The sequence below is a fragment of the Glandiceps talaboti genome, chromosome 5 (assembly GCF_964340395.1).
Source record: "Glandiceps talaboti chromosome 5, keGlaTala1.1, whole genome shotgun sequence".
NCBI classification, from domain to species: domain Eukaryota; kingdom Metazoa; phylum Hemichordata; class Enteropneusta; family Spengelidae; genus Glandiceps; species Glandiceps talaboti.
Genome location: NC_135553.1, coordinates 24,567,378 through 24,590,952, shown reverse-complemented (window position 1 = coordinate 24,590,952; position 23,575 = coordinate 24,567,378). Strand labels below are relative to the sequence as shown.

Below are 23,575 nucleotides of genomic sequence, written 5' to 3'. Positions count from 1 at the left end.
GTTCCGACATGTCTTCAACCCACTCTGGTATGGTTACTGTACTTGGCTTCCTATCTAACACCCTGAGGTTACACAGATTTCATTCACACTGATATTGGGAACACAAACCACCCATACCCTTGCTACTGACTATATAAAATACAGAAATGAACTTTAAATCACTAAATTCAACCTATGTCTTGTCTATTCTGCCAATTCTTGTCTGACGTTCGCTCGAGCCACAAAATGACAATGGTAAGTTATGCAAGCAGTCTAACTCTATATTGCACATGCACATAACCTTGTACATTTTTAAGCAGCTGAGCTGTAATATCGTATGTTTTGAGGCTTGAGCGAATGTATGATAAGAATTGATAAGGTAGACTAGACTAGGTTGAATTTACTGATTTAAAGTTCATTTCTGTATATTATATAGTCATTAGCAAGGTTGATTGGCGTGCACACACACATTAGAAGTCATAGATGTATCTCACAGATTGTGCGCACACACATTAGAAGTGATGGATGTATCTCACTGATTGGCGTGCACACACACATTAGAAGTGATAGATGTATCTCACTGAAACAAATGAGAAACACCAGCACATGCATCAGTTGGAGCATGGAGGTATAAAAATATTTTTATACCTCCATCCATGTTTGGAATGGAGGCACCATAAACATCTACAGTGACACAAAATAATGCATGTGATTCAAGAGTATTCTGTTATTGTGGCCAGCATTAGTTGGACATAGCCCAGAGATTTGGCCATCCGACTTGTACTCCTACTGAATGTATTAGCAAGATCATCCCCCTCTATGTATTAGAGTGCATCTTACTGTAAATACATATCCATGGTCAAGCTAGATAGTCAAGTCGTTGGGCTAAAGTAGCCATTGCATGATTGTTTTTATGGAGGTCAGAAGTCACTTATAGGCATTGGTAAGTTACTATACAGTGCATGCTAGTTACGTTAATTAGTTTATAGCAAATATTGCAAAAAATCGTCATTGCACATAAGTCTGGTGAGGATTTTGGTGATGGGAATAATTTGGAGACTGGACATTTTCGCTCGTTAAAGCTTTGACACCTGCAAAGATAGGATCCTGAGAAACATTAGTATGCATTAACTGACCAATCAGCTAGAAGATTTATCTTTTCTATTGTTTACACACTAATAACCATGACAATGGATATTCTAGATGATAGATTAAAATTACTGACCAATGAACGTTTAGAGCTTTGTCAGGTTTTGACCAATTAGCACTATTTGATGACGTAACAAAGTGTATATAAAGTGTGGAGTTTCTGAACTTGAGTATTCTCTTACTTTCTCCAATTCTCTGTACAACACACGTCCGATTCTCTGATCTACCATGGCACGTACCAAGCAGACTGCCCGTAAATCTACCGGTGGAAAGGCCCCAAGAAAACAACTTGCTACCAAGGCTGCTCGTAAGAGTGCTCCAGCAACTGGCGGTGTCAAGAAACCACATCGTTACAGACCAGGTACAGTTGCTCTCCGTGAAATCCGTCGTTACCAGAAGAGCACCGAGCTTCTCATCCGTAAACTCCCATTCCAACGTTTGGTCCGTGAAATCGCCCAAGATTTCAAGACTGATCTTCGCTTCCAGAGCTCAGCAGTCATGGCGCTTCAAGAGTCTAGTGAATCATACCTGGTTGGTCTCTTTGAAGACACCAACTTGTGCGCCATCCATGCTAAACGTGTCACCATCATGCCGAAAGACATCCAGCTTGCCCGTCGTATCCGAGGCGAGCGTGCCTAAACTGTGTGCTTGGCATACACAAACCAAAAGGCCCTTTTCAGGGCCACCACATCCTCCAAAAAGAGAACTACCTATACCAACCGATAGAGTATCAGATCATCGTCTTATAAGCTTACACTTTTTATACGCAATTCCAATTTCTTTTTGCTTTTTTTTTCATATCTCGCTAATATTATCAACCCTGATGCTTGTACGTCAGACTGATCCTCTCTGGCTTCTCGAGTCGAATGCTGTTAACTCCCTATATGGAATGGAAGTTTAGTTATTTACGAAATCAATGTAAATGACACAAATTTGTGTAATTTTAATGTATGCTTTGTCTAATAATTTCCTAAGGTCCAAGTTCGACTTCAATCCTCTTGAATTTTGGCAAATGTCACATTTCCTGTTTTCGACTTCAGGATCACAAATTTCGAAATCTGCCTGTTCCTATTTTGGGTTTGATACCCAGTCTAAATTGAGCCATTATGGAGCGTTTTGCGCGGGACATTCCCCTGACATTCCTTTTCCGTTAGTCTATACGTTCTCAACTTTTGTTTTGTTGGTATCAAAACTTTAGATCATCAAGTATTGTAGTAAAAGGATAAACTGCACTTGACGATGTATGGCGGGCCCAATGCTAGGAGAGACAGGTGCTCCCAGCTCTGCGGTCAAATTAACCCATGTCATGAAACATGCGACGCTATGGTCGTTACAAAATCACAATAAGTCACACATATGGGATGATCTTCCAAAGATAACAATATCAATAGTATGAGCATCATGGGAATGAATCAAAGGCCACTTAGCATATCCAGACATACGATATTAGTGTATCTATTGACACACATGTGAGCTACTGCAATAAAAGATATTCATTTCTCTAACTAGGTTTTTGGCGACATGTATAAACAACGTCATATCTGAACCCAAACACAGTAATTACAAATTCATGACATTGGCATGGAATGTTTCTTATTAATGCAGCTTCTCCTGTTGCTTACAAGTTCCAAGTTGGTACGTAACGAGCAGAAATGTTTCCTATTTTTACAAATTCAACATTCTATCAGATATTCAATATGGTTTTCGGAAACGCTACAGCACTAAATTGGCCCTTTTCGACATTATTGTCACAGAAATAACTAATAGAATGTGGACAACGGAAATACAATCTTTGGGGAATATTCATTGATTTCTAAAAAACTTTTGACACCATCAATCACGAAATTTTATTGCGTAAGTTACATAATTATCTATGGGATTAGGGATGAACCACATGCATTTGTTTCCCGAGTTATGTCTCAGAATATTTCTATCAGAATACAATAAAATGTCGATAATATCGTTAATATTGACGTACATAACCAACTATATACGAAAGGGATAAAATTACACTTGTTTCTGTGATCGCGCAGGTTCACTCACTGCGAAAGAAAACAAGTGTTATTAACGATATTATCGACATTTTATTGTATTCTGATAGAAATATTCTGAGACATAACTCAGGAAACAAATGCCTGTGCGATGAACCTCTAAACTGGATTCATAGCTACCTTTAAAGTTTATAAACGTCAACAATCCGTCATTCATTCATTCATTCACTTTTCCGTCATATATATGGAGTTACTTGTGACGGTATATGAAAGATTATTATTAATATAAATTATTATTAGAACATTCGTTTTTCGTGAGGGCATGATTACGGGGGCGGGGGGGGGGGGGGTATTAAAAAGCATACTAGTATATCCACTGCTGAGTCTGTACGGCAGAGCATAACGCTCGCCGACCTGGAGAGGGCGCTTTTATTTCCGACTTCCGGATGCTGTCTTCTCGATCCTGTGGCTACTGTTTCCTTATTACTTACGTCTGTAACAACAGCATCTTCACAGAGAAAGGTACAGTAAATGTGAAAATTCGCATTATAGCCTGCTTATTAAGCTTTAGGTAATATGCACCAGCGTACATTGGCCATAGCCCGGAGCCATAGGCTATGCATGTAGACGTCGGGCCCCAAACAAAGGCGGGTATATTTGAATCGATACCATTCTAAATGTAAATACACACTGTGTACAACAGCAATGACCACTGAATGACTGATGTCAATGACATGCTGTCTGTTATTGTTATTTTTCCTTCAGAATAGTGTCAGTGTGGCAGCATAGCGATATATCATGTGTATTTACTATCAAACATATTAGTAATAAGTATTCGATTTGACATTGTCATGATTGTGTTTACAGTTTAAACCGAAGCTGGAAACATTGTCCGGTAGTCGAATTCCCAAATATTTATATCACGAATAATATGGCGAGATAAAATACATAATAATTCAATAATATAAATAATATACATGTGTTTATAGATGTAAAATATATAATTCATGAAATTATTATTCTTATTCAGAAGTCCATGAATTTCAAGTAAAATGTAGACTAGTGATCTGTCAATTTTACCGCAGTCCAGACAAAATTTGTATTAGTCGGAGATGAAAATAAAGAAAAGTTGATTCTTGATCAATATCTTGATTTCGTAATTTTACTCAAGCCACACTTGTACAGTCTTGCTCTTTTGATGTTTATTCCAACAAGGTCTTGTAGCAAACACATTATATATATAATATATCCATAATTTTCAGAATATTTCTGTTTTTAGTTTTTTTTAGTGGCTAGACAAGATTAGTAGCTACTGTATTTTCTAGCCTCTTACCGACTCTTCTGAAATACACTTGTTTTTTGTTCTTTTTGTTCATTTTTTTCATATAGTTCATATATAAAATTTGATTCAATTAATGTTTAAATGCATTTATCAAATAATTTATCATATATGTAATGATCATATTATATGATTATCATCATAGTTAAAGGCTAAGGTTTCAATCCCATGTTCTTACATTAATGTTATGTTATCAATTGAGTCATTTCAGGGTCATTCTTTTGTTCTGGACCAACAGTTTCTATAGCTCTGACAGACAACTCATTTTTTTTAGCACAACTGAACTGAGGTTCAGTAGTGCTATATGGATCGCTCAGCGTCTGTCTGTGTGTGTGTGTGTGTGTGTGTGTGTGTGTGTGTGTAAACAACTTAAAGTCAAAAACCGGTGAACCGATTACCGTGATATTTGGTGGGTCCATTACCTTGGGTGTCTAGCTGGGAAATTGTTCAAATCAAAATGATCGCATCACGGGTATGTTATTTGGGTAAAAAAAGTGGGTTTTTTGTCAAAAAACTTATACTCAGAAACTACTGGGCAAATTGATGCGAAATTTAGTGGGAACATTCTTAAGGGGGTGTAAAGTAAGATTTGTTCATGACATGATGATTCCATCAGTAATATGCAAATTAGAGCTAAAATGTGTCTTTTTGGTTAAAAATCTATAATTTCAAAACTACTGAGCAGATTGGGCTGAAATTTAATGGAAATACATCTAGGGATGTATTGACAAAGAAACATTATGCATACAATGATTCAATAAGTGATATGCAAATTAGGTGTAAAAATGTTCATTTTTGGTCAAAAACTACTGGTCTCAAAAAGTACTGGTCAGTGGGTCTGAAACTTGGTGAGATGTTTCTGAAAGTGTTATTCTGCAGATTTTCTTCAAAATATTTTGACAAAATTGGCCCTAGCAACCATGACCACGCCCTTAGCAACAACCAAATGGCAGTATATTTTGGTCAAATAACATCATCTGGTAGGCAAATGAGTAAACATTCAAAAAATGTATGCAAATACCCTATCAACCATGACCACGCCCATAGCAACAGCCAAACGGTTGTGTATTTCACAAAGATAACAACAGGGATTAATAGACAATTGAATAAACATTCAAAAAATGTATGTAAATTTGCCTAGCAACAAGACCACGCCCATAGCAACAGCCAAATGATCACGTATATTGCAAAGATAATATCAGGAATTCATACACAAGTGAACAAAAACATACAAAAATGTATGCAAATATATCTAACAACATGACCACACCCATAGCAACAGCCAAATGATAGCATATATCATAAAGATAACAACATGGTTGGATAGGCAACTGGATAGTCATTCAGCAAATGAACACCTATTGTTAGCATGGACTAGCATATGGATAAACATTTTTAAAAACTACAGTTGTGCTACAACGCCATTGGTGGTATTTTTATTTATACCCCAAATGTTAATCCTGATCTGAACTGAGCCTTTAAAACATTAGGTCTGTCAAGCGGCTTTCGGTGTCATTTTTTTCCTCTCTCAAATGAAAATCGACAACCCAGTTTTAATTTATTTATTCAATTAATAGTAGTACTACACTAGTATGGCAACAGAACTGAGACACAGGAAGATTGAAGAGAAAAATGAGCCAAAGATTGAAAGAGAAGATGACAGTATGTCAAAAGATGATGTGATGACAAATAGTTCTAGTTCTGACTCAGAAAGTGAAAATGAAGACCCTGATAAGAAATCATCAATTGTTTTATGGTACACCACTCAAGTTAGTTACCTTTGTGCAGTTGTAGCAGCCATCATCATTGCCTATCGATATTGTTTATATTTATGGACATTACATGAGAACAGGTTATGGTTTTCAAATATAGAGGTAAGCACTGTATACTTAGTATTACACACATACATACATACATACATACATACATACATACATATGTACGTACGTACGTACGTACGTACATACGTACGTACATACATACATACATACATACATACATACTTACATATGTACATGCGTACATACATACATACATATGTACATATGTACATACATACATACATACATACATACATACATACATACGTACGTACGTACGTACGTACATACGTACGTACGTACGTACGTACGTACGTACATTCGTACATACATACATACATACATACATACATACATACATACATACATGCATTCATATATATAATACACACACATACATGTACATATACATGTACATACATTGTACATACATTGTACAAATCTAAGCTAGCTCACGTTTAAATAATCTACTGACTTTGGATCATCAGCATCTGAATTATTTTGACACTGAGATGAAAAGGGATAATGAGCTCCAATTAATCAGATGCATTGTATTGGTTAAAAGTATGATTTTAAGTTTACTCTTTTTCACAACATTTCAACAGACAAAGTAAACATTCTCAGAAAAAATCACAAACCCAATTTTTTGAGACTATAAATCTAACTGGTCTCTTTATTGCTTTGATAATTCTGAAATGGTAAATATTTCCACTACAAACATGTATTGTATATGAATCAACTAATAGTACAAAATAGCTAGATAGTAAATATCCACTACATACATGTACTGTATATGAATCAACTAATAATACAAAATAGCTAGATAGTAAATATTTCCATTACATACATGTACTGTATATGAATCAACTAATAGTACAAAATAGCTAAATAGTAAATATTTCCACTACATACATGTACTGTATATGAATCAACTAATAACACAAAATAGCTAAATAGTAAATATTTCCACTACATACATGTACTGTATATGAATCAACTAATAATACAAAATAGCTAAATAGTAAATATTTCCACTACATACATGTACTGTATATGAATCAACTAATAATACAAAATAGCTAGATAGTAAATATTTCCACTACATACATGTACTGTATATGAATCAACTAATAGTACAAAATAGCTAGATAGTAAATATTTCCACTACATACATGTACTGTATATGAATCAACTAATAATACAAAATAGCTAGATAGTAAATATTTCCACTACATACATGTACTGTATATGAATCAACTAATAATACAAAATAGCTAGATAGTAAATATTTCCACTACATACATGTACTGTATATGAATCAACTAATAGTACAAAATAGCTAGATAGTAAATATTTCCACTACATACATGTACTGTATATGAATCAACTAATAGTACAAAATAGCTAGAGAGTAAATATTTCCACTACATACATGTACTGTATATGAATCAACTAATAGTACAAAATAGCTAGATAGTAAATGTTTCCACTACATACTGTATATGAATCAACTAATAGTACAAAATAGCTAGATAGTAAATATTTCCACTACATACATGAACTGTATATGAATCAACTAATAGTACAAAATAGCTAGATAGTAAATATTTTCACTATATACATGTACTGTATATGAATCAACTAATAATACAAAATAGCTAGATAGTAAATATTTCCACTACATACATGTACTGTATATGAATCAACTAATAATACAAAATAGCTAGATAGTAAATATTTCCACTACATACATGTACTGTATATGAATCAACTAATAATACAAAATAGCTAGATAGTAAATATTTCCACTACATACATGTATTGTATTTGAATCAACTAATAATACAAAATAGCTAAATAGTAAATATTTCCACTACATACATGTACTGTATATGAATCAACTAATAGTACAAAATAGCTAGATAGTAAATATTTCCACTATATACATGTACTGTATATGAATCAACTAATAATACAAAATAGCTAGATAGTAAATATTTCCACTACATACATGTACTGTATATGATTCAACTAATAATACAAAATAGCTAGATAGTAAATATTTCCACTACATACATGTACTGTATATGATTCAACTAATAATACAAAATAGCTAGATAGTAAATATTTCCACTATATACATGTACTGTATATGTATCAACTAATAATACAAAATAGCTAGATAGTAAATATTTCCACTACATACATGTACTGTATATGATTCAACTAATAATACAAAATAGCTAGATAGTAAATATTTCCACTACATACATGTACTGTATATGATTCAACTAATAATACAAAATAGCTAGATAGTAAATATTTCCACTATATACATGTACTGTATATGAATCAACTAATAATACAAAATACCTAGATAGTAAATATTTCCACTACAAACATGTACTGTATATGTATCAACTAATAATACAAAATACCTAGATAGTAAATATTTCCACTACATACATGTACTGTATATGAATCAACTAATAGTACAAAATAGCTAGATAGTAAATATTTCCACTACATACATGTACTGTATATGAATCAACTAATAATACAAAATAGTTAGATAGCATAAGTAACTGAAGTAGTCTTGATTGCATACAGTCAAGAGATGAAACTCTTTGACAAATCACAAAAATTGCAAAAAAAGTACATACAGGTATTCATTCAATCTGCACCTAGGGAACGTTGTACATCCTAGCACTAGGAAGAAGAGCACAGCTATGTACCAGCTGTGTGCCTCACAGCCCTGTTACAGCCTCAGGGTATATTTTTTCACAACCCTGGTACAGGGTTTTGAAAAATGTACTTGTTGCATGGATGTGGAATAGTGCCTTCTGTGCCTCGACTGTTTTGCACATCCCATTTCCATAGCTGTGTACTGCATACCTAGCACACAGTCGTGCACATACATCACAGCTATGGTGGAATAATACCCTGTAGGAACCCTTTTGTTCTTATCCGACTAGCATTGCTCACACAGAGGGTACATGGCTGTGGGAAATACTGCTGTTACAGCAATGTTACAGCGGTATTTCCCTTAAGGTATTATATTTTGTAGTCCAAGACATTACGTTGAGTCATTTCTATAATTACAATAAGTAATGTGTAGAATAAAGTTATCAATTTAAATTCCATCATGTAAACATTGTTATGTGGTAAATTACTGTTGTAACAGACTCTCAGAAATATGGTATCTAGTATTGATCAAAGACAACATGGTATATGTAAGACATCAATCTATCAAATATGGTATCTAGTATTGATCACAGATATTCCATGGTATATGTAAGACATCAAGCTATCAAATATGGTATCTAGTATTGATCCAAGACATTCCATGGTATATGTAAGACATCAATCTATCAAATATGGTATCTAGTATTGATCACAGATATTCCATGGTATATGTAAGACATCAATCTATCAAATATGGTATCTAGTATTGATCCAAGACATTCCATGGTATATGTAAGACATCAATCTATCAAATATGGTATCTAGTATTGATCAAAGACATTCCATGGTATATGTAAGACATCAATCTATCAAATATGGTATCTAGTATTGATCAAGGACATTCCATGGTATATAAAGACATCAATCTATCAAATATGGTATCTAGTATTGATCCAAGACAACATGGTATATAAAGACATCAATCTATCAAATATGGTATCTAGTATTGATCAAGGACATTCCATGGTATATAAAGACATCAATCTATCAAATATGGTATCTAGTATTGATCCAAGACAACATGGTATATAAAGACATCAATCTATCAAATATGGTATCTAGTATTGATCCAAGACATTCCATGGTATATGTAATACATCAATCTATCAAATATGGTATCTAGTATTGATCAAAGACATTCCATGGTATATGTAAGACATCAATCTATCAAATATGGTATCTAGTATTGATCCAAGACATTCCATGGTATATGTAAGACATCAATCTATCAAATATGGTATCTAGTATTGATCAAAGACATTCCATGGTATATGTAAGACATCAATCTATCAAATATGGTATCTAGTATTGATCAAGGACATTCCATGGTATATGTAAGACATCAATCTATCAAATATGGTATCTAGTATTGATCAAAGACAACATGGTATATGTAAGACATCAATCTATCAAATATGGTATCTAGTATTGATCCAAGACATTCCATGGTATATGTAAGACATCAATCTATCAAATATGGTATCTAGTATTGATCAAAGACATTCCATGGTATATGTAAGACATCAATCTATCAAATATGGTATCTAGTATTGATCCAAGACATTCCATGGTATATGTAAGACATCAATCTATCAAATATGGTATCTAGTATTGATCCAAGACATTCCATGGTATATGTAAGACATCAATCTATCAAATATGGTATCTCGTATTGATCAAAGATTCCATGGTATATGTAAGACATCAATCTATCAAATATGGTATCTAGTATTGATCCAAGACATTCCATGGTATATGTAAGACATCAATCTATCAAATATGGTATCTAGTATTGATCCAAGACATTCCATGGTATATGTAAGACATCAATCTATCAAATATGGTATCTAGTATTGATCAAAGACATTCCATGGTATATGTAAGACTTCAATCTATCAAATATGGTATCTAGTATTGATCCAAGACATTCCATGGTATATGTAAGACATCAATCTATCAAATATGGTATCTCGTATTGATCAAAGACATTCCATGGTATATGTAAGACATCAATCTATCAAATATGGTATCTAGTATTGATCCAAGACATTCCATGGTATATGTAAGACATCAATCTATCAAATATGGTATCTAGTATTGATCCAAGACATTCCATGGTATATGTAAGACATCAAATCAAATATTGTATCTAGTATTGATCCAAGACATTCCATGGTATATGTAAGACATCAATCTATCAAATATGGTATCTAGTATTGATCCAAGACATTCCATGGTATATGTAAGACATCAATCTATCAAATATGGTATCTAGTATTGATCAAAGACATTCCATGGTATATGTAAGACATCAATCTATCAAATATGGTATCTCGTATTGATCAAAGATTCCATGGTATATGTAAGACATCAATCTATCAAATATGGTATCTAGTATTGATCCAAGACATTCCATGGTATATGTAAGACATCAATCTATCACTTATTATTGTATAAACAAAGAGATAATTGTCATAATATAGAAGAAATTACTACATTTATCAATTATGAGATGAGATAACCATTGAAGGTGTTGGTATAATGAGAATTAGCAGTAGTAGTGTAGTAAAATCTATAATGTGTACCTGCCCCTAACACTAATTTGACTTGATCACCTTGACCTAGATGTAGCATACCACTCTGAGATTGCATTCTATATCCTGATTGTGATGGCTGATAGATTCTAAACTTGTACTCATCATTGAGTTTCAATAAAATCCACAATTTCTTACCAGAATAAGAATAGAATGTAAAAGAGAAATAATAGATACCAGGTACTTGACAGGTAAACACACCAGTATTGATATCAATATTGGCATTCTCTTGTACAATGCTGTGAGTGTAAGTGATATTTTGTTCAGAACTGGTTCCAGACATACCACTCTGTCTTGCTACAGAGAATGCTACCTTGACCTGGTTTGGTGTCTCACCTTTCTGACCTTTTACACCTGCTAATCCAACTCCACCATTTATTCCTTTATCTCCCTTGACACCTTGTGGGCCAACCTTTCCAGGACGACCTGTTTGACCTTTGACCCCAGTACCTATAAATCAACATAATTGTATATTGTGAGAATCTGAGTTGTGAGAGTTTTCAAAAAAGATACTAGAAAAACACATGGTATAAGTTGTTGAATATTAATAGTGAGGTTAAATATAGAAATATATATTATTATTAAATAATCAATATTTAAACAATAATGCATGCCCTCCCAGCCCATAATGGACGAAAGCAAACTTTGAACGACATAATGGGCGAGGCGACAGCCGAGCCCATTATGGAGTGCAAAGTTTGCTTGAGTCCATTATGGACTGGGAGGGCGTACATTATTGTTATTATTTTATAGTTTTGCCAATACCAGTGAATTTGTAGACCGAGAAACGCAAAACAACATATAATATACACAGCGCTGAACATCGTCTGCCATGTTCGGCCCAGAAGCTGAATACTAATCATAGCGACACACGTACGTACACGTACACACACATATGCACTTCAATGAACTGCTGTGAACACAAATTTCTTTCATTTTAATTTCAATCTTTTAAAAAAAATTCTTATGGTGTATTTACCCCATAATTTCCCTGTTCTTAAATACCCACACCTTTATTGCCTTACGAACATAAGCTTGTATTGTTATGCTCGTTCCAGGGCTGCGATGTCCAATAACGAAGTACATTATCAGTAATAATGTACAGCGATGACGTCACAAAATTCACTGGAATTGGTAATGCTATAATATAATATTAAATAAAACATATTATGCACATATTAATATCATTATTTGAAGATAATACCAATAGCTTTGTAGCACAACTGAATATACTTAAAACTATTTAATTCTAAACAATGATTTATGTCTGTTAGTCAAACTCAGTCCTATTATAATATGTAGTATTTAGTTAAATGTGACTCTGAAATTTGATACCCGGAGTCACAGTAACTAACTTCAAAGATATAATGAACTAAAGATGAGGTTTTTAGCTCCGCTGTCAGCGAAAGCTGAAAGCGTAGCTTTAGGTATAGGTGGGTATTGAGGTATAGAGAGTAGAGTGAATCATAGGTGTCCGTCAAACTTTTATATTTTTACTATCTACTCTGGAAGTGACAGTCGGAATTCTTCGATATTTGGTGTGCATGTTCCCTGGGGGGAGGCTATTCAGATTTGTTCATGCCAAGTTGATCTGTGCCATTTTCAATTTTTTATGATTTTTTTTCATAAAATGTCATTTTCATCAACTCCTTGAAAACCTCTTATTAGATTGCTTTGATATCTGGCGTGTTGATGCGCAGGGGGTAGCTTACTCAGATTTGTTAATTTCAAGTCAGCACATCCTCATTTTTATTTTTTATGATTTTTTTTTTGTAATTTGAAAAAAAAATGAATATGTTAATGAGCATAATGACCGACGCCATATTGGAAATCAGTCGACGAGACTTTAAGTAAACTGCCACTTTTCAAAAGACACTATTGACGTCAAACAAGCAATGTAATATGTGCTATAGTCATAATTCTACGCATTGGGCACCCAAATGACAAGCGTTTGTTCGAAACAGGGTTGTAAACTTCAAATCCAATTCTGCACCCTTCTACATAATCAGCCAGTCCGCAACATCCTCATTTGCATACTCTATCCTGATTCGACCAGAAGCTGTAGGTGACCTCATTTGACCGAGCGATTTTCCACAGCAAGTATCTTGAGTATCAACACAGGACGTTCTTGGTACTCACTAAAATCACACTTCAGACCCACTATAAAAGTGTGATGTTTTCAGATAACATGTAACTTGTGGTTAATTCTATATTGTCGTGCAATTTGGAATGACAGTGAACCAGAATTCAGACAACTTGCGTAAGGAAGGGCATGCCAGGCATGCGGTTGAAGTTGTGGCCCACAGTTCACATGTAAAGTTAAACGACATGAACGTGTCTTGCCTTTCCAAAATGCAAATATTTGGCAAGTAAAAATAATTAAAATAATTACAACTTTAATTTGGCTTCAGACTTTGCATTATGTTTTGCGTATCTTTCCCCGTTTTACATGTAAATCCGAAAAGGTTCTCTCTCATCATGTCATCAGTGTCAGTGATCATACCGCGCGGGGCTGCTTTGAGTACGAGCGAAGTGAGGCATGTTGAGGTATTTTGTTGAGAATTATAAATATTGCGAAATGTCAAGTACAAGGTTTAAATACAATGGAATGATGAAAAAAATGGCAGAGTCTGCTGACAGGCGCCGGTCACAAGAAACACTGTGAATTAAAATATCAGACGATGTATGTATTAATCGCCGACAATCCACCCGTATGCACGAGGGACTAACCCGGAAGCAAGTCGTTGTCAGCCATACGTTACAGTGGTAACATCGTCCGAGAAATCGCTGCGTTCAGAGTGTCATTATTCACAGAATTGTTGTTTTCGAGTGAAAACCCGTCTTGAATTGTATAACTCTAACAAATGAAGACATGTCAAGTTATATTTTGAAAGTTGTATCGCTAGTTTGAGACGATTTTCTCACGTACTATAGTACTATCGAGGCTTACTTGGAACATGGATGTATTAATACATCCATGCTTGGAAGTAGTAGGACCTTACTCCAGTTCATCGGGAAGTTTAGCCAGTCCGATAATTCTTTCTGGTTTAGTTTACAACACTTTTGATCACGTAGATTTTGTTGTTGTGATGAAAAGAAATAAAAAAAAAGATCATTTCAACCATTTCGTTGTGTTTTCTTTGTGAAAGGTAACCGAACATGAACGAGTGTTACCACTGTAACGTATGGCTGAGAATGACTCTCTTCCGGGTACTTGAGATTGTCGCCGTACGGAAACTAAGATGGCGATTAATACATTTCTTCCCTATATATATCTACCACAACTAGTACAAGTTGAATGTTGTTGACTTTGTAAATTTGTTAGAAAATTGAAATTCAAATTGCCTCAAAATTATTTTAGATCCCTAGTTTATTTCATTCATCATTAAAATTTTCCAGGGTTACAGCTGTAAGACACTGGAATTATTTTTAGCCAACCTCAAAATCCTCTTTTTTTCTTTTTCTTGTGTGCATTTCCCAGTCATTTTTTTCTGAGATTTTGTGCAATTTTTCATAACAGTAGATTTTTGTCATAAAATGGTGACTATGGTATAAAAAGTACAATACATTACCAACTTCTGTGTAAAATGTGTTTTATAGTGAGACATCATATGAAACCACTAACCACTTTATTGCATCGCTAAAACAAAACTGCATAGTGAAGAGCTGAAGACCTGAACCACTTCTACATGTCACCAAAATAAAAAATTAAATTAAAAAAAAAACCAGCGGAGCTATTCTGACCGATAGGTCGCTTGTTTCTAAATCTCAAGATTTTTAGCGAATTGACTGCGAAAAATATTAAGTGGTCATATGGATGATTGGGTTAATTTGTTTTTGGATTTCTAAGTTATAAAAAAATTATCACATGGCTTAATTCCTACTTGAAAAACAATGTGAAACAACATTGTCATAGTCTGTGTTTGTAACTCAGTAAATTGCAAAAAGCCAAAAAAAAAGAAAGAAATTGTAAAAAGTTTGTTCTTGTATGTATATATAAACAAAGATTTGACACACTTATTAATCTTTTGCAGTTACAAACAAGGGCTTGACATATGTTGTTTCACATTAATTTTTCAAATAGGAAGCCATCATAAAATTGTTTTATAAATTATAAATCCAAAATAAATACCCAATCCTCATCCATATGGCCAGTTTAGTTGTACTCACCTGGTTGTCCTATGAATGCAATTTCACCTTTATAACCTGGGTCACCCTTGACACCTTGTGTACCAGCTGGTCCTATTACACCAGGTTGGCCTGTATATTAAAAGATATTGTATGGATGAAATTTAATTGTGATTGAGTTTGTCCAAAGAGTTTGATGAGAACAGAATTGATGATTTTAGTATGTCTAGATCCATTATGGGAAAAGTACAAGTAGACCAGTAGGAGTATGGGAAAAGTACAAATAGACCAGTAGGAGTATGGGAAAAGTACCAGTAGGAGTATGGGAAAAGTACAAATAGACCAGTAGGAGTATGGGAAAAGTACATCAATCTATCAAATATGGTATCTAGTATTGATCAAAGACAACATGGTATATGTAAGACATCAATCTATCAAATATGGTATCTAGTATTGATCAAGGACATTCCATGGTATATGTAAGACATCAATCTATCAAATATGGTATCTCGTATTGATCAAAGACAACATGGTATATGTAAGACATCAATCTATCAAATATGGTATCTAGTATTGATCAAAGACATTCCATGGTATATGTAAGACATCAATCTATCAAATATGGTATCTAGTATTGATCAAGGACATTCCATGGTATATGTAAGACATCAATCTATCAAATATTGTATCTAGTATTGATCAAAGACAACATGGTATATGTAAGACATCAATCTATCAAATATGGTATCTAGTATTGATCAAAGATTCCATGGTATATGTAAGACATCAATCTATCAAATATGGTATCTAGTATTGATCAAAGACATTCCATGGTATATGTAAGACATCAATCTATCAAATATGGTATCTAGTATTGATCCAAGACATTCCATGGTATATGTAAGACATCAATCTATCAAATATTGTATCTAGTATTGATCAAGGACATTCCATGGTATATGTAAGACATCAATCTATCAAATATGGTATCTAGTATTGATCAAAGACAACATATGGTATATGTAAGACATCAATCTATCACTTATTATTGTATAAACAAAGAGATAATTGTCATAATATAGAAGAAATTACTACATTTATCAATTATGAGATGAGATAACCATTGAAGGTGTTGGTATAATGAGAATTAGCAGTAGTAGTGTAGTAAAATCTATAATGTGTACCTGCCCCTAACACTAATTTGACTTGATCACCTTGACCTAGATGTAGCATACCACTCTGAGATTGCATTCTATATCCTGATTGTGATGGCTGATAGATTCTAAACTTGTACTCATCATTGAGTTTCAATAAAATCCACAATATCTTACCAGAATAAGAATAGAATGTAAAAGAGAAATAATAGATACCAGGTACTTGACAGGTAAACACACCAGTATTGATATCAATATTGGCATTCTCTTGTACAATGCTGTGAGTGTAAGTGATATTTTGTTCAGAACTGGTTCCAGACATACCACTCTGTCTTGCTACAGAGAATGCTACCTTGACCTGGTTGGGTGTCTCACCTTTCTGACCTTTTACACCTGCTAATCCAACTCCACCATTTATTCCTTTATCTTCCTTGACACCTTGTGGGCCAACCTTTCCAGGACGACCTGTTTGACCTTTGACCCCAGTACCTATAAATCAACATAATTGTATATTGTGAGAATCTGAGTTGTGAGAGTTTTCAAAAAAGATACTAGAAAAACACATGGTATAAGTTGTTGAATATTAATAGTGAGGTTAAATATAGAAATATATATTATTATTAAATAATCAATATTTAAACAATAATGCATGCCCTCCCAGCCCATAATGGACGAAAGCAAACTTTGAACGACATAATGGGCGAGGCGACAGCCGAGCCCATTATGGAGTGCAAAGTTTGCTTGAGTCCATTATGGACTGGGAGGGCGTACATTATTGTTATTATTTTATAGTTTTGCCTATACCAGTGAATTTGTAGACCGAGAAACGCAAAACAACATATAATATACACAGCGCTGAACATCGTCTGCCATGTTCGGCCCAGAAGCTGAATACTAATCATAGCGACACACGTACGTACACGTACACACACATAGTAGGAGTATGGGAAAAGTACAAATAGACCAGTAGGAGTATGGGAAAAGTACAAATAGACCAGTAGGAGTATGGGAAAAGTACAAATAGACCAGTAGGAGTATGGGAAAAGTACAAATAGACCAGTAGGAGTATGGGAAAAGTACAAATAGACCAGTAGGAGTATGGGAAAAGTACAAGTAGACCAGTAGGAGTATGGGAAAAGTACAAGTAGAGAAGTAGGAGTATGGGAAAAGTACAAGTAGAGAAGTAGGAGTATGGGAAAAGTACAAATAGACAAGTAGGAGTATGGGAAAAGTACAAATAGACCAGTAGGAGTATGGGAAAAGTACAAGTAGACAAGTAGGAGTATGGGAAAAGTACAAGTAGAGAAGTAGGAGTATGGGAAAAGTACAAATAGACCAGTAGGAGTATGGGAAAAGTACAAGTAGACCAGTAGGAGTATGGGAAAAGTACAAATAGACCAGTAGGAGTATGGGAAAAGTACAAGTAGACCAGTAGGAGTATGGGAAAAGTACAAGTAGACCAGTAGGAGTATGGGAAAAGTACAAATAGAGAAGTAGGAGTATGGGAAAAGTACAAGTAGAGAAGTAGGAGTATGGGAAAAGTACAAATAGACAAGTAGGAGTATGGGAAAAGTACAAATAGACCAGTAGGAGTATGGGAAAAGTACAAGTAGACCAGTAGGAGTATGGGAAAAGTACAAGTAGAGAAGTAGGAGTATGGGAAAAGTACAAGTAGACCAGTAGGAGTATGGGAAAAGTACAAGTAGAGAAGTAGGAGTATGGGAAAAGTACAAATAGACCAGTAGGAGTATGGGAAAAGTACAAATAGACAAGTAGGAGTATGGGAAAAGTACAAGTAGACCAGTAGGAGTATGGGAAAAGTACAAGTAGACCAGTAGGAGTATGGGAAAAGTACAAGTAGACCAGTAGGAGTATGGGAAAAGTACAACTAGACCAGTAGGAGTATGGGAAAAGTACAAATAGACAAGTAGGAGTATGGGAAAAGTACAAATAGACCAGTAGGAGTATGGGAAAAGTACAAGTAGACCAGTAGGAGTATGGGAAAAGTACAAGTAGAGAAGTAGGAGTATGGGAAAAGTACAAATAGACCAGTAGGAGTATGGGAAAAGTACAAATAGAGAAGTAGGAGTATGGGAAAAGTACAAGTAGACCAGTAGGAGTATGGGAAAAGTACAAGTAGACCAGTAGGAGTATGGGAAAAGTACAAGTAGACCAGTAGGAGTATGGGAAAAGTACAAATAGACCAGTAGGAGTATGGGAAAAGTACAAATAGACCAGTAGGAGTATGGGAAAAGTACAAGTAGACCAGTAGGAGTATGGGAAAAGTACAAATAGACCAGTAGGAGTATGGGAAAAGTACCAGTAGGAGTATGGGAAAAGTACAAGTAGACCAGTAGGAGTATGGGAAAAGTACAAATAGATCAGTAGGAGTATGGGAAAAGTACAACTAGACCAGTAGGAGTATGGGAAAAGTACAACTAGACCTGTAGGAGTATGGGAAAAGTACAAGTAGACCAGTAGGAGTATGGGAAAAGTACAAGTAGACCAGTAGGAGTATGGGAAAAGTACAAGTAGACCAGTAGGAGTATGGGAAAAGTACAAGTAGACCAGTAGGAGTATGGGAAAAGTACCAGTAGGAGTATTGGAAAAGTACAAATAGACAAGTAGGAGTATGGGAAAAGTACAAATAGAGAAGTAGGAGTATGGGAAAAGTACAAGTAGAGAAGTAGGAGTATGGGAAAAGTACAAATAGACCAGTAGGAGTATGGGAAAAGTACAAGTAGACCAGTAGGAGTATGGGAAAAGTACAAATAGACAAGTAGGAGTATGGGAAAAGTACAAGTAGGAGTATGGGAAAAGTACAAATAGACCAGTAGGAGTATGGGAAAAGTACAAATAGACCAGTAGGAGTATGGGAAAAGTACAAATAGACCAGTAGGAGTATGGGAAAAGTACAAGTAGAGAAGTAGGAGTATGGGAAAAGTACAAATAGACAAGTAGGAGTATGGGAAAAGTACAAATAGACCAGTAGGAGTATGGGAAAAGTACAAGTAGACAAGTAGGAGTATGGGAAAAGTACAAGTAGAGAAGTAGGAGTATGGGAAAAGTACAAATAGACCAGTAGGAGTATGGGAAAAGTACAAGTAGAGAAGTAGGAGTATGGGAAAAGTACCAGTAGGAGTATGGGAAAAGTACAAGTAGACCAGTAGGAGTATGGGAAAAGTACAAGTAGACCAGTAGGAGTATGGGAAAAGTACAACTAGACCTGTAGGAGTATGGGAAAAGTACAAGTAGACCAGTAGGAGTATGGGAAAAGTACAACTAGACCTGTAGGAGTATGGGAAAAGTACAAATAGACCAGTAGGAGTATGGGAAAAGTACAAATAGACCAGTAGGAGTATGGGAAAAGTACAAGTAGACCAGTAGGAGTATGGGAAAAGTACAAGTAGACCAGTAGGAGTATGGGAAAAGTACAACTAGACCTGTAGGAGTATGGGAAAAGTACAAGTAGACCAGTAGGAGTATGGGAAAAGTACAAGTAGACCAGTAGGAGTATGGGAAAAGTACAAGTAGACCAGTAGGAGTATGGGAAAAGTACAAGTAGACCAGTAGGAGTATGGGAAAAGTACCAGTAGGAGTATTGGAAAAGTACAAATAGACAAGTAGGAGTATGGGAAAAGTACAAATAGAGAAGTAGGAGTATGGGAAAAGTACAAGTAGAGAAGTAGGAGTATGGGAAAAGTACAAGTAGAGAAGTAGGAGTATGGGAAAAGTACAACTAGACCTGTAGGAGTATGGGAAAAGTACAAGTAGACCAGTAGGAGTATGGGAAAAGTACAAGTAGAGAAGTAGGAGTATGGGAAAAGTACAAATAGACCTGTAGGAGTATGGGAAAAGTACAAGTAGACCAGTAGGAGTATGGGAAAAGTACAAATAGACCTGTAGGAGTATGGGAAAAGTACAAGTAGAGAAGTAGGAGTATGGGAAAAGTACAAGTAGAGAAGTAGGAGTATGGGAAAAGTACAAGTAGAGAAGTAGGAGTATGGGAAAAGTACAACTAGACCTGTAGGAGTATGGGAAAAGTACAAGTAGACCAGTAGGAGTATGGGAAAAGTACAAATAGACCAGTAGGAGTATGGGAAAAGTACAAATAGAGAAGTAGGAGTATGGGAAAAGTACAAGTAGAGAAGTAGGAGTATGGGAAAAGTACAAATAGACCAGTAGGAGTATGGGAAAAGTACAAATAGACCAGTAGGAGTATGGGAAAAGTACAAATAGACCAGTAGGAGTATGGGAAAAGTACAAATAGACCAGTAGGAGTATGGGAAAAGTATAAGTAGACCAGTAGGAGTATGGGAAAAGTACAAGTAGAGAAGTAGGAGTATGGGAAAAGTACAAGTAGACCAGTAGGAGTATGGGAAAAGTACAAATAGACAAGTAGGAGTATGGGAAAAGTACCAGTAGAGAAGTAGGAGTATGGGAAAAGTACAAATAGACCAGTAGGAGTATGGGAAAAGTACAAGTAGACCAGTAGGAGTATGGGAAAAGTACCAGTAGAGAAGTAGGAGTAAGTACAAATAGGAGACCGTCCGCAGTCTTTTCTTGGAGATGCCTGGACTGATTTTTTTCACACTTAGTACAGGGGCAACATACAATGGCATACATATGCACGTCAATTTGTTTCATGATACGATCCAATATGGTCGCCTAGCAGCCATTTTGTTTGCAAAATTTCCCTGTCTATAAAGCCATAACTCAGACATGCTTGAACAGATCTCATTCAAAATTGATATTAGGACAGTGTTCTATGGCATATATGTGCATATTCATTTTTATTGTGATATGATCCAATATGGCCACCTGACAGCTATTTTGTTTGCGATTTTTCTATGTCCAAAGCCATAACTCAGACATGCTTGAACAGATCTCATTCAAAGTTGGTATTAGGGAAGTGTTCTATGACATACATGTGCATATCCAATGTTGTTGTGATACGATCCAATATGGCCACCTGGCAGCCATTTTGTTTGTGAATTTTCCATGTCCAAAGCCATAACTCAGACATGCTTGAAAAGATCTCATTCAAAGTTGGTATTAGGACAGTGTTCTATGACATACATGTGCATATCCATTTTCGTCATTATACGATCTAATATGGCCGCCTGGCAGCCATTATGTTTGTGAATTTTCTATGTCCAAAGCCATAACTCAGACATGCTTGAACAGATCTCATTCAAAGTTGGTATTAGGACAGTGTGCTATGACATACATGTGCATATTCATTGTTGTTGTGATACGATCCAATATGGCCGCCTGGCAGCCATTTTGTTTGCGATTTTTCTATGTCCAAAGCCATAACTCAGACATGCTTGAACAGATCACATTCAAAGTTGGTATTAGGACAGTGTTCTATGACATACATGTCCATATCCATTTTCATTGTGATATGATCCCCCATACCCGACCAATCTTTTATTGTTGTAGGCATGTTCCATGTCCAACAAGCAGACCCAACATATCTAAGTCTGTTTGATTTAGGTTCACAAGTGTTGTTGCGTGATCAGAGTAGTGATAATTCCTTAAAACCCAATCATAGCGGGGCTATGTCATTCTCAATGACTTGTTTTTGAGTATAATGGCAACTGGAAAATAACTAAAGGTCACTTATGGCTGGGATGATTATATGTGATACAGGTCAACTTTGGGACAGTAAATCCCACAAGTTCAGTCATAATCTGGAACATAATTAAGGTTGTCCTTGAGGGGCCTGAAGGTCCTAATAGAGAAAAGTTCAATTACCTTGGCCCTTGTCTACCCACTGGTCCAGCAATACCTGGAGCACCAGGTTGTCCTGGAGGGCCAGCAGGACCTCTGGTATCTGGCCATGAATTTGAACAGATGCTTAAACATTGACCATCCTGATTGATTTGTGCTGTGGATGTTTGAATAATTACTACCAGTTGAAGAATCAACACCAATTTATCCATCATGGAATGTAGTCTTCTAAAAATTAAAAATGAATAAAGTATATTTTTAGTATAAAGTGAAAAAAAACCATTTATACCATTATGCCAAATATACATTATAAGTGTGATCATAGAAATGTAATATGATAATAATGAAGAGTTAGATTTGAACTTTTTGTAAACAAATTTCAAACTACACACAATCAATAAACCACTGACCCAAAATTCTGCTGGACATTATACCTATGTGAATCTTCATTTTGAAAATATCAGTTAAATATAAATTTCACATTAATGTTTCTATTGCAAGAAAGTTTGCAAGTGGTTATACCTTTTAAAGTCAAGATGCTATTAAATTCTTTTTCAATATATTTACCCTGTGTAGTTGTTAATTTAGTATGATGCTATCTTATAAAGTATTTAGTCAAGCAGTCCACTCTGAGTCACGATCAAATACCTGTCATGTATGATATATGGGGAGGGGGAGGGGGTGTCAGTATGTTTTAGAATTAAGTGATAGGGGGCAGCTTTTAGTTTTACAGATAGGGGGATCAGTGACTTTTCTTTGCCGCGATGGAAAAATCTATCGACACCCCTCCTCCTCCTCCACCCTGGCCTTTAGTAAAATCTATATTCTGCTTTCCATAATGTAATAATTATTGTGACACCAACAAGCTAAAAGTCAATTCTGGCAAAACTATACAGTCATTGGTATTAGATCACAAATCTCTCACTGTCAAGGGTTCAAT

The 23,575-nt window shown here is 35.1% G+C and overlaps 3 protein-coding genes across 3 annotated transcripts in view; 2 read left to right on the top strand and 1 right to left on the bottom strand.

The window, feature by feature from the left end:
- Nucleotides 1–1,356: 1,356 nt before the first annotated feature.
- LOC144435298 (histone H3-like) lies at nucleotides 1,357–1,767 on the top strand. The gene has a single exon (XM_078123893.1). The coding sequence runs from the start codon at nucleotides 1,357–1,359 to the stop codon at nucleotides 1,765–1,767; it is 411 nt and encodes a 136-aa protein (XP_077980019.1).
- Nucleotides 1,768–3,583: 1,816 nt separating this feature from the next.
- Nucleotides 3,584–23,575, top strand: part of LOC144435684 (protein C-mannosyl-transferase DPY19L3-like) — a 64,359-nt gene continuing 44,367 nt past the window's right edge. Inside the window, 2 exon segments of the mRNA XM_078124289.1 lie at nucleotides 3,584–3,641; nucleotides 6,036–6,332. Of these exon segments, the coding sequence (XP_077980415.1) occupies nucleotides 6,051–6,332 (282 nt within the window). The 5' untranslated portion in view covers nucleotides 3,584–3,641; nucleotides 6,036–6,050.
- On the bottom strand, nucleotides 11,529–22,847 carry LOC144434818 (uncharacterized). Its single transcript, XM_078123328.1, has 4 exons — nucleotides 22,694–22,847; nucleotides 17,224–17,388; nucleotides 15,788–15,877; nucleotides 11,529–12,067 (listed from the first exon to the last, which is right to left on the bottom strand). The coding sequence occupies exons 1-4, from the start codon at nucleotides 22,845–22,847 to the stop codon at nucleotides 11,529–11,531; spliced, it is 948 nt and encodes a 315-aa protein (XP_077979454.1).